We start from the raw sequence: 12,232 nt of genomic DNA on the forward strand, positions 1-12,232 counted from the left end.
TCCTTGGTGTTGAGAAATTCCCACTGACGCATGTCTGTGCGTGGGAAACACCTGACAATCGGATAGCGTATGTTTTTCACTAACCAAGTGTTCGAGGTATGATCCCCAATGTGCAAGGCCTACCTGTCGGCATCCGGGATTCAGATCCTTACCTTCCGGCTCCGACTGCCTCCTGTATTCACTGTCAGTCAATTTGTATAGAAGTTTCAGACACAATTGTAGTAAATATGAATAGTTAGATTGCTAAAAGCACAAAGGCTTTTCCTAGTGAACCCACTAAACCACTGGCTTATAGAGAGACATTTTATAAGTTCATGAATAACACTACGATTTATCGCAGAGCTATGTAATTTCATTAATCGCACAAGTTATATTATTTCCTTCCCATCGCTGCTTTGACATTAAGAAGAGAATTCAATTGAATAATGGTGAGAAATATTTTCATCGCAATACCAAAGTGTCGGGTTATTCTGCAAGGATGAGGCATGATTTGAATTCCGAATATATCAATTACAGTTATTAATAAACTGGAGAGTTAAATTAGAGGCAATTTTCTTACAGAAATGACAATGTTTCATTTAAAAGCAATAAAGAAGACATTAACACACTAGGAGAATAACCATTCTCGTTGAATCTATCACGGCCGTCCTTCATTTTCTTCAAATTCATTCATGACAGTGACTGGATGGGAGGGAGTAAGATACTAAAGAGGTGAGTTAGGTAGAAAGACAGCATGGGAATCTGGATGATACAACCGTGCTGTTTTTAAAACATGGCCAAGCTAATTCCCTTAGTCAAAGAGTTAGCAAAGTTGAAGGCCTTTATATGTCCTCTGTTCAGCTATTACAAATAGGGTAGCTCTGCCCTCACTCACTTCTTTACATTTAGTTTTTAATTAGTCGTATTATTTAATAGATAGTCATTAAAAAGATCTCAAACTGAATTGAAAGTTTACTTATGTAAGCATATCCCAAAAATAACTGCTTTTGGCATTTAATGCCAACCTCCTTGAAAGCCTGTTCGAAGTAGCCTATTAAAAAAGTAGCAATGTCACACCAAAACTTGAAGAAACACTCCAACACAAGTGTTTACAAAGTATATAATCAAGTGTATTGTCCTTTTGAACCATGGTCTGTACACATATTAAGATCCATTTCACAGGAACACTATACAATAGCAATGAATAAGGAATGAAATAACTTCTGAGCACTGAGACGCCCATGTTAAATGGCACTTTCATGAAAAAAACTAAACAGAACAGAACAGAATGAATAGGTCACAGATCAAACTGAAGACATAATTCATCGTCAGACAGTGGAGTTTAAGTATAAGACCTGTTTGGAAACATTAGCTAATGGCACAAAAAAATGGCTGCTTGTAAACAAACAAAAACCAGTTGTTGAGTGTCTCACCCGCACCATCTTGAATCCGCCATGAGAATAGGAACCAAAGTGACTGCAGCTATCAGAGTGTGGTGTGCTTCTCTTCTGGATTTCAGTAAAAGGCAATCAAAAAGTAATGTGCTGAAAGGGGTGGCGACAAGATACACACCAAAATATTAGAGAAATATCAATACGTTTCACAAACTTCATTATTCATCTCACACAATTCTCTTTTTCGTAAAAAACAAAAAACATGTTTGGCTGCTTTACAAGGAATATCAATGTTTCAACGATATGTTTTACATTAAATGTGTGCTTTAGCTTTATCCCGGGACAATTTTTTTCAAGAAGGAAAAAAAAAGTTAAGAGACCCTCGCATTTCTCCAGCATACGTGGAGGACGTCGCATTTGCGTCACGTAAATACGTGGAGAAAAAAGAAAAGGGGAAAGCTCTCGGTTTAGGATTCTGTTCATCACCACAAAGATCCCGCGGTGCTTCGGACTGCAGAGTTTCAACACTGACAACGGTATAGGGACAGAACATTTAGTCACACATAAGAGTCTTTTTAAGTGTCCTGTATTGTCTATAAAAAGGCCCTCACTTGTCACGTTAGTCCGTCTACTCCGGGTATGTACATCCACACGTTGCGGCGCAGACCTGCCACTCGCGTCTGGGGGGCGGTGGACGATATTACGGGGAAGCCGGGTTAATGAGGGAAACTTTGACTGTAATGTGGTGAAAAATAAAATGGATGACTTTGGTTATGACTCATCCGGATATACAGTTCATTGGAGTACGTGGAACACTTTTTAGAACCTATTTTTTTTTAAGTCTGTCATTTTCAGCAGGAAACCGATATATATCATGCTTTAAATATGATATGGCGCTGGCAACTGAAAACCAATGACCATCGGAGACTTTTAAATTCAAACCGTGTTGCGGTGGAGGACGAGTCCGGGGGTCGACCTCATATAATAACCATATCCACGTACGGGCTCAGGAGCTTAGGTCAGCATCGATTCGGCTTCCCCACTAATCTACCAAATATCACCCAGTAACTAGCTTGCACTCCCCGCAAACCACACACAACATCTTTTCTTCGGAGAGGGCGTAGGAAAGTATAAAAAAAGAAAAGTCCCACAAACCAACATGTAGAGCTGTCCCCCTGCATGTGCCTTACCTAACCGTATCCCTGCTATGTACAAAGCCAAAATGGATGCTCACTCTTACTCAGTAATTACATCGAGAAACAAAAGGACAGTAGATGAACGGCGCTGGCAGAATGAGAGAGCGGAGGTCAGCACAGAGAGTGGGTCCCATGGCCTATTCTTTTTTTAAACAAACGTTCAGCGGGTCGCGTTGTGTCCCAATGTGAACGTAACTCGTAACAGAACCGTCGCGTCATTGCCCTCAACCTCCATCTCTACGTCTTTGTGACCTTTTCTGAAACTGACGGGGCAGGAAGTAATGGGGGTTGGGGGTTGTGTGTGTGTGTGTGTGTGTGTGTGTGTGTGTGTGGGGGGGATATGAAAACGTCAATCCATCCTCTTAAGTGTCCGTCCACGTCTCTTCGTCCTCCCTCCGTCCTCTCCCTCACACGTAGTACTCCTTGTCCTTGTTCTTCTTGCCCTTGGCGGTCGCCTTGGTCCCCGTCCCGGCCGCCACCGGCCCCATGGCCGTGCCGTCCGCCTTGTCCTTGCGGGGGCCCCCCGCGCCCTCCAGGCCGCTGCTGTTGACGTAGCTGTGGCCCTGCTCCGCCTGGTAGGAGCCCTCGTCCCGGTTGCGGTACTTGTACATGGCGTAGAGCAGGATGAGGATGCAGAGCGCGGCGGCGGCCACGATGCCCACCACCATGCCCGTGGTGCTGCTGGACTCCCTGATCACCTCCACCGCCCCGGGCCGGCCCTTCTCTTCGTCCGGCCCCGTCGGCGCGGCTGTGGGCACATGGGGAAAATTGGGGGGGTAGGTTAGTCCGGGGGTGTTTCTGGAGGAGGGGGGCGCGGGCGGCAGAAGCACCTGGTCTCGGGTGTTCATTTTGCCCGCGGGGATGTGGTGCTGCGGCTGGTCGGGGTGGGTGGTGGGAGCACGGGGAGGGTGGTGGGGGCGGGGTTTCTTGCCGGCTCCGCCCTCGCCGCCGGCGCCCGCGGCGGCGGCGGGAGGGGGCGGCAGGACGGTCCTGTCGGTGACCAGCGGGGAGTTGTTGGCGTTGCCGTAGAAGTCCTCGTCGTCCGACTCGGTCATCTCGCCGGAGCCGAAGGCCGACACCTCCACGGGGTCACCGCAGTCCTCCTGGTCGGGGGGGCAGGAGGAGGGGTGGGGGGGCACCATCAGGGACTCTCTGGTGGTGTCGAGCGGGGACAGCAGGGTGGGGGGAGGGGGGATGGCGGGGAAGCGGGTGGCGATGGAGGGCGGCTCGAGGGAGTCCACCGTTATTATGGGCAACACTAGTTCACCTCCTAGGAAGGAAGCACAGCAGACGACGGGACGGCCGTTAGAGACATGAGCTCCACCCCTAGCAACCACTGGGCTCCTCCCCCATCAGACGGCCACATGCTGATGCTCCCAGAGACGGCGGGGGCAGATGCTAGCGTTTAGATGGGCTTAACGTCTCCGGTCTGATCCAATCCCGCCTCATACATTTTGAATGTCAACTCATTGAAGCATCACAACATTTGGTCTGCCTTGACTGTGTTGGTTCAAAAAAATGTGTGTTTTTTGATGTATTTGTTAAGTTTGACACAAAATGTGTGGGAGCTATAGTAGCGGCAATTATTATTTAAGCGTAAGAATGAAAAAGGTAAATAAATGACTACGTTGTATTTGATCAATATGGCACATCGAAAACGACATCTGCCATATGAACGATGATCTGTAAGAGGACTCTAACAAACATGCTAGCATATTTAAGATATGATCTCCTTTGATATATTCTTATTGTAGTTTTGATAGATTTGTCTAGGGACCTTATTTATGATTTACCAAATGCAATTCATTCTTCCAATTAAGATTTATTTGTTAATAAACTGCACAGTCAAAAGTTCCCAAAGGAACTATAGGCTATTTTATGTTTAGAAAACCCCCAGTAAACAGGGTTAAATATAGCTTATGTTATATTATGTTACACAAACAAAACCATAAGTACATGAGATCCTATAATCAGACACAAATGTATGTACATGTGTTCATGCACAACATGACATGAGCCCAGTCACATCGAAATTTACACTGCAGCATAGAAATCGAATAAAACCTCTGGTTAATCCACATAAAGCCCCCTTTGTGCCTAACTAAACCACGAGGAGACTGTACTACCAGTGGCGGGGCCGCTGGGCCCGGACCCACCTGTTCCGGGCTCACACTCCTCCAGATCCTCGTCGTCACTGGGGCACTCGGCGGATGCCACCAGGATGTCGTCTGAGTTCTGGGGCTGCAGACAAGAGACAGGAAGTCAATCTCAATCCAATCACTGAAACAGAGCCACCTTATCTCGGGATTTGCGTGACAATATCTATTTTTTTTAGTGCTGTCACACCTGAGTTTATTTTTCCGCAACTTGGGAACAAGTGTTATCCTATCTTAAATGGCACTAATGATAGATATGTGAGAGAGACTATGCTAAGTTTGGAAAAAATAAACACATTGTTCTTTTATCAATATGCTTTACAAAGTATCCACTGCAATATGTCAGCTCTTACTAATGGACACCTAAGAATATATAACGTTATGTAAAATGGAGGTCACTTTAAAGGTTGAGTGGCCATTAAAAAAAAAAAAAATTATATTGGTCTTCTTTAAAGACTATAACTTATATTTATATTTGACCAGTGGAGTTGGTAACGTGATGGTGGATAAAACTATTAAAACTATAAAAACACATTTCTCATTGTTGGAAACAATTGTGATAATGTTGGTACAGAACTCATATAAAACTTAGGTCTTGTCATTTTATAGATGTTTTAATGTGGAATTGGAACATCATGAACCTTTAAGTCAGCACAAAACTGAATTCATGACTTGATTTTACAGCAATATGTTTTTGCAACTGCAAAAAAAAAAAAAAAGAGAAATGGTGCAAATGGTGTGTAGGTGATGCTATTTGTATTCAGTCAGTGACTGTATGCATAATAAGACCAGGAACAAGATGCCAAATCCTTGTTGCTTTAAAACATTTAGGAGGGCTTAATTCAGACCATATTGTCAACATTTGACAGTCTTAATCCTATTTTAGGGCAAAGAGAGAACATTATGAATAATTTCTCATTACATCAAGGTTTAACCTACGCATTCCGCAAGCGAAAACTAATAACCGCTTCCAATATTACACATACGAGCCTCACACGCGTTTACACACATCTTTTTCGGAACGCATTGTTTGTTTGTGTAATTTGCCTCTTTAACACCTGAATCCACCGCCCTCCTGTCGTTAGCGTACGTCATGACGGAGCGAGTGGGGGGTGGGGGGCCACGACCCTCCCGGCTACGACTCCCCAGGCTACGACCTCCCCCCCCCCCCGAGGTACCTTAGAGATGCTCTCCCGCAGGCTGGGCGAGCGCTGGCGCCGGGTGGTGGTGGTGGCCATGGTGGTGGTGGTCTCCATGATGGTGGTGGACATGTCGGACACGGCCACCGGCGTCGCGGCCGTGGCGTCGGCGGTGACGGCCGACAGCGAGTCGCCCACCAGCCGCAGGTTCCCCTCCGCCTGCACGCTGGGGTCGCTCTCCGCCGCCAGCTTCAGCACCTGCAGCCCGTTGTAGTACAGGCCCGAGATCTGGCCCTGGAACGGGCGCCCCTTGTCGTTGCCCCCGATCTTGATGGCCGCCTGGCTGTTGAAGATGGTCAGCTGCCGCCCTGTGTTCAGAGCAGAGAGAGAGAGGGCCAGAGAGGGCCAGAGATAGAGAGAGAGAGAGAGAGAGAGAGAGAGAGAGAGAGAGAGAGAGAGAGAGAGAGAGAGAGAGAGAGAGAGGGCCAGAGAGGGCCAAAGAGAGAGAGAGAGAGAGAGGGCCAGAGAGGGCCAGAGAGGGCCAGAGAGAGAGAGAGAGAGAGAGAGAGAGGGAGAGAGAGAGAGAGAGAGAGAGAGAGAGAGAGAGAGAGAGGGAGAGAGAGAGAGAGAGAGAGAGAGAGAGAGAGAGAGAGAGAGAGAGAGAGAGAGAGAGAGAGAGAGAGAGAGAGAGAGAGAGAGAGGGAGAGAGAGAGAGAGAGAGAGAGAGAGAGAGAGAGAGAGAGAGAGAGAGAGAGAGAGAGAGAGAGAGAGAGAGAGAGAGAGAGGGCCAGAGAGGGCCAAAGAGAGAGAGAGAGAGAGAGAGAGGGCCAGAGAGGGCCAAGGAGAGAGAGAAAGACAGCGAGAGAGAGAGAGAGAGAGAGAGAGAGAGAGAGAGGGAGGGAGGGCCAGAGAGAGAGAGAGAGAGAGAGAGAGAGAGAGAGAGAGAGAGAGAGAGAGAGAGAGAGAGAGAGAGAGAGAGAGAGAGGGAGGGAGGGCCAGAGAGAGAGAGAGAGAGAGAGAGAGAGAGAGAGAGAGAGAGAGAGAGAGAGAGAGAGAGAGAGAGAGAGAGAGACAGAGAGAGACAGAGAGAGACAGAGAGAGAGAGAGAGAGAGAGAGAGAGAAAGAGAGAGAGAGAGAGAAAGAGAAAGAGAGAGAGAAAGAGAGAGAGAGAGAGAGAGAGAGAGAGAGAGAGAGAGAGAGAGAGAGAGAGAGAGAGAGAGAGAGAGAGAGAGAGAGAGAGAGCGAGAGCGGGGGGTCGGGGGGTTGGAGTGGGGTGGAGGTGGGTGGAGAAGGAAGGGGAATCGTATTTGATCGTGGGCATGGAGGCGTGAAGAGGAGTCCAATCGGCGGGGCTTGTCTGGGTTTATGGTTATTTCTAGTTATGGTTATTGAGAGTGTATATGCTACTTAGATGGTTAGCTGGGTTAAATGTGTGCACTGCTTGGATCAGTTCGGAAAGAGTTGGTTGTTTTAGAAAGTCTGCGTTTCCAGGTTTCTTTATTTAGGCTCCTATTTACACATGTGATGCGGCTGTGAAAGTGATTTCAACTTCACGGCTATTTTCTCTGCAGCGGAAAAAAAAAAAACCCACAAACACACACAGATGTTTTCTCCAGCCAAATGAAATATCTCAACTCCAAAACAGGCGGTGCGAGACGGAAGGCGGGGAGGGCGTGGATTTAAAAGGACAGGTTTGCATGCAGCAGAAAAAGCCTCCTACATACTGTAAGTCATGTATCACGGAATGATAGGAGCTGGAGTTAGGGGGTTTCGGAAAAGTATGCGTTTAAAACCGAATTTAAAATAAGGCTACTTGGCAGAGCAGTGTTAGCCAGCCTTTTACGGAAATGTTAGGGTACATAATTAGAAGCAGAAAACTAATTACACACAATAATTAGACATGGGACAGGGGTAGGAGGGTTAGTCGAAGGTTATGTGGGTTTAGATCAATTGTGTCTATCTGTAAGTTAGAGTTAGCTATTAGTGTAAGAAGAGGTGCAGTATACCAAGAGACAGAAGGAGGACAAAGGGGACTCATCCTAAACATCCCAACACATTGTCTTTTGCTGACTCACTGATAGAATAGCGTTACTCAATTTAAAATAACATTAACATTAAAATACCCCATCTGAATTGCCAATAATAGCCCAAATAAGCCATATTGAACCGTAATCTATATAACATGTCATCCTCCTTTTCTTTTGGCACTGCATCTCTCCGAGGGAACAGGTTAATTAGGCGATTAATTAAAGGATTAATTCATTCTGTTTATTTTGGATATTGTTTCTTTTTCTTTTTTCTTTTACCTTTATCGAGTAGCCACTCGTCAACTACCCGACCGAGTCGGTATGGGATTCTTTGCCTAGCAATAGCCAGTCGCTCATTATCAAAGTTTCCTTGGAAGAATTTGGAGAGACAGATTAAAGGTTAAAGTCTGCAGGTTGAAACATCACAAGGTTAGCAAACAACGTTATCCATAACAGGTTTAAACAAGTTGTCAATTTTAACCCCCCAATAAATACGGGTTAAAACAAACTTGTAGATTATACGTAATTGTATCTAGTTAGTGGAAGATAACATTTTAACCATGGTTAAACTAGTTAGGCGAATATTTAGGCTTTTTTTTTTTATAAGTTACTATCCTAGTTAGTATCTATTTAGCTTTTTCGTATTTTAGCAGTGTTTCAGTCTCAATGAAAAGTCATGAAAATCATCATCAGCAACAGATTAAACACATTCATTTAGATGTAGAACAGGACATCAACATCAAAAACATCAGCTTCTGTATACATAGTGTTACAAAAGAGAGAGTTCAATACTTTGAATTATGTGTAGTCTGCTCTCACATATTTCAAATAATAGTCAAGCATGGATATAACCATATAAATAAATCATGTTGCTATGAGAACGGTTTCTATGTGGAGCACGATGGTCAAGATGGGGTATATAATGGTTGCTATGGGGTAAAAGAAAGGCCACTTTAGGGGAACCAGACGTTTTTTCATGGGGTAACACCATGGTTTCTATGGTGTTACAGAATGGTTCCTATGTGGTAACGGAAGGGTTGATATTGGGTACATAATGGTTTCTTTAGCTCAGAAAAAGGTCAAATGTCCCAAGAGATCAGTAAAGAATAATCATAGGGCATACATACAGACATACTCCAACGAGTCTGTTTACGCGGGAGTGGGTTAACAAATAATAAACCTTTTCACCTTTACAAAGCACCGCACAGTTGTTCCTTTGGGAACAAAGTAGCCCATGTTATCACTGTGCGGCCTCTGTTTGTCAGTCGCTTCACAACGGGCTTTTCAGGCTCACTCGGAGCAGGGCCGGCTGAAAAGCCCACTCTGCAGGAAACCATAATGTAGCGGCGCAACGTGCCCAGATTGACCTTCAAGTCCCTTTTCTCTCTCCGACAATGTCCCCCGAGATCATGTTCTCTACCGTTCTACCGTCTCCGTCTGAATGCGTCAGCCGCACGCCTCAGCTTCGAACCGAATCTCATCGCCTATAGGGACTGTGTTTAAAAAAACTGTAAACGCCGTCGAAAACACTACGTCTTCCTGGAAGCTGTCGTGAGATAATGCAACGAAGGGGGCCGCGTCGACGGGGTGGTGCTTAGGGAAGAGAACAAAAGGAACTCGCCGGCTTGCAACTCTGTCACAAAATGAATGCTGCCAACGACTTTCTTTCTCTGCCTGAATTTCGTTTGACAATGCGTTGACCTATATTCCCCCGTATTGTTCCACTGTATCGTTTGACATTTGTTTTCTGCTCAAAGGAAACCAGATGCATCAGACTGTGTGATTGCTGTTGAATAAGGCGCTCTCTCTCTCTCTCTCTCTCTCTCTCTCTCTCTCTCTCTCTCTCTCTCTCTCTCTCTCTCTCTCTCTCTCTCTCTCTCTCTCTCTCTCTCTCTCTCTCTCTCTCTCTCTCTCTCTCTCTCTCTCTCTCTCTCTCTCTCTCTCTCTCTCTCTCTCTCTTACCTGGCGGGTAGCGCTCGATGACGGGCTGGTTGTCCACCTGGAGCGTGGCGTTGCCACCGCTACGGGTGAAGCGCACCACGTGGTACTTGCCGTCGTTAACGACGACCGCGGGCTCGTCGATGGTGATGTCGTCCGTGCCCACGTTGAAGATGACGCCGATCTTCCCCTGGTCCTGCGCCGACCAGAGATGACACTTTAATCACCAAATTTGTTTGGAAAGCACTTCTGAACATAAGGATTTTAAGATGCTTTCTGAGTTTAGGGGGCACAATTAAACCCGTGATTTAAAACACTCCAAATAACCAGTAAGAGTTCCCTTTATTCCCTCTGACAAAACAATCAATAAGCCACTCTTCATGTTGCAATTTGTTTCTTAACTGGGTGTAAATTGGAAGTTGTTATCCATTTTAATTTGAGCCCGTCTGTCAAAACAAGTCCTCTGTTTTGCTGTTGACGGACAATAAGGTTGTCTAAGCTAATTAAAAGATGCGACACGGTTCAAAGAAGAAAAACATCAGGCGGTCGTTAAGTAGAACGTCACCATGTGAACAACGTGAACCTCGACAACGTGAAGTTCTGCCATTGAGCCATTGGAGCGGGTGCTTTAATCGACAGCCACTCGCCGTCCACCATGAAGACATTCAGGAGCAGGCGTGGAGAGCGAGGGGGCAAGTGAGGCGACCTACACACCAACAGCACCACTACACAACCCCCCTCTGTATTGACTAGTACAGGCTGGGACATCTGAGGTGGGGGGGGCAGACCTGCCGCTAACAGGGCGGCAGCGCTAACAGCGGAGAGGGTGTGCGTGTGTGAACCACAAACATATCCTGGGTGACACGAGCATGATGCTAAGTTGTCTCCGAGGAGGGCTGCACCCTCTCCCTGCCCGGCCCGCTCAGGTTTTGGGTTGAGGCGAATGCGCCGTGACACCGTCCTGCTGCTTCCCTTTTGGGGACGTCAGTGCTTTTCCCTCCTGCCGGTCTCCTCCCCTTCAGAGGTCACTTCCAGCGGCCGCCGTGGTGCTCGTGCCGACACGGCGGTGGCCTCCACACACTCTCTGCCAGGCGCTGGCACATTGGCACAACGACGGCACACAATGGTGGGGCGGGGCGGGTAGGAGATCTAATTATACCCGCCACGCACCACGGGAACCAGGGCAATGGTGCAGTGTGTTCAGGTGAGGGCACGGCGTACGGGTGAGGGCTGCTTCGTGTGCGATACGCAGTGGAATGGCCAAAGGTTATCCTCCGAATCTCAGGGAATGCTATCAACGTTTCAAGGACGAGTGGTCCACGTTGTTAGCGTTGTCGTCGTTATGCTATCATAATGATCATTATCCTTATTTTATATTTATCATTATTAGTGTCTTGGAATACACATTACAGCAGGAGAGAGCGCAGACCCTTAGGAGTCAATTAACCAGGTTGAATGTTGTTTGTTGGCTGCTGAATAACCCACCTTGCAGGATATCTAATGTGAGATAAAGGTGGATATACTGGTGCTCTTGGAGCCCCACTGGGAAGGTATGCCGCATGCTAACAAGTCGAGCCACTAAAAGGGGTAATTGACCTTCACAGCACAATCTCTCCGGCGAGACACGCGATGCGATTGGCTGCCTGCGTTCTCCTGTTTACACTCGTACGCCACTCACTCACAATGGCTGGCGTTTAAATGGAAGAAAAACATCTTTCAACCTCTGCGTCGCTGTAATCGTGACAGCAGGCTGCGTAAAACCTTTCTCTCCGAGCTGTCCCCTGAAGCCCACTCACAGTGTGTGTAAGGTAGGTGTAAGAAAGCTTTGCTGTTCGTGACAGAAACCACAAGTGTGTTTTGTTCACGGGAAGGATTATTCACGGAAAACGAAGTTCACGGGAATAAACGTGTTGCTGCTATTTTGAGAACTTCTCAGTGATTTGATTTGATTTATTCTTTGACTAATGTACTGTTGACACAGGCTAATCATCTATTTAACTCCTTTAGGCTGAAAAGGGAGCGCACCAATTCATTCACTTGTTTTTAATGAATAAAGTTATAGACCTGATCCAATTTGACTCATAGAAGGAGGCACGGGTGACCACCGACTACAAACCAATAAATTGTTCTAATTGGATCCCCGGTGATCCAATCACAGTCCCTCTTAGCGCTTGTCCCCGCTCTTCATTTCCTGGATCCCTTTGGAAGCCTACTTCACATTAACTACAGGAAGACACGCTCTGAATATCTATATATATGTTTTTTCCTGAACTGTCTTTCCAAATAACCTTCTCACCACATTCATTCACGTCGCCGCAGTTTATTTTCTTTCGGCGATATATCATAAGACACAAATGTATTCTCCCAGCGAAGCGTGGCGAGTGCTCGTCCCTGGGGGGAGC

The 12,232-nt window shown here is 46.5% G+C and overlaps 1 protein-coding gene across 12 annotated transcripts in view; it reads right to left on the minus strand.

The window, feature by feature from the left end:
- Positions 1-1,082: 1,082 nt before the first annotated feature.
- The window catches only part of LOC115546740 (neurexin-2), a 108,864-nt gene continuing 97,714 nt past the window's right edge, over positions 1,083-12,232 (minus strand). For 9 of the 12 annotated variants that reach the window (XM_030360458.1, XM_030360454.1, XM_030360452.1 and 6 more), the window contains 5 exons: positions 9,855-10,026; positions 8,172-8,261; positions 5,904-6,232; positions 4,726-4,810; positions 1,083-3,839 (listed from right to left, as the gene is read on the minus strand). In XM_030360458.1, coding sequence (XP_030216318.1) covers positions 2,977-3,839; positions 4,726-4,810; positions 5,904-6,232; positions 8,172-8,261; positions 9,855-10,026 — 1,539 coding nt within the window. In that variant the 3' untranslated portion in view covers positions 1,083-2,976. The remainder of the gene's footprint in view (positions 3,840-4,725; positions 4,811-5,903; positions 6,233-8,171; positions 8,262-9,854; positions 10,027-12,232) is intronic. The other 3 variants (XM_030360463.1, XM_030360460.1, XM_030360459.1) reach the window with 1 other exon arrangement.

This window comes from Gadus morhua, chromosome 7, assembly GCF_902167405.1.
Source record: "Gadus morhua chromosome 7, gadMor3.0, whole genome shotgun sequence".
NCBI lineage: Eukaryota > Metazoa > Chordata > Actinopteri > Gadiformes > Gadidae > Gadus > Gadus morhua.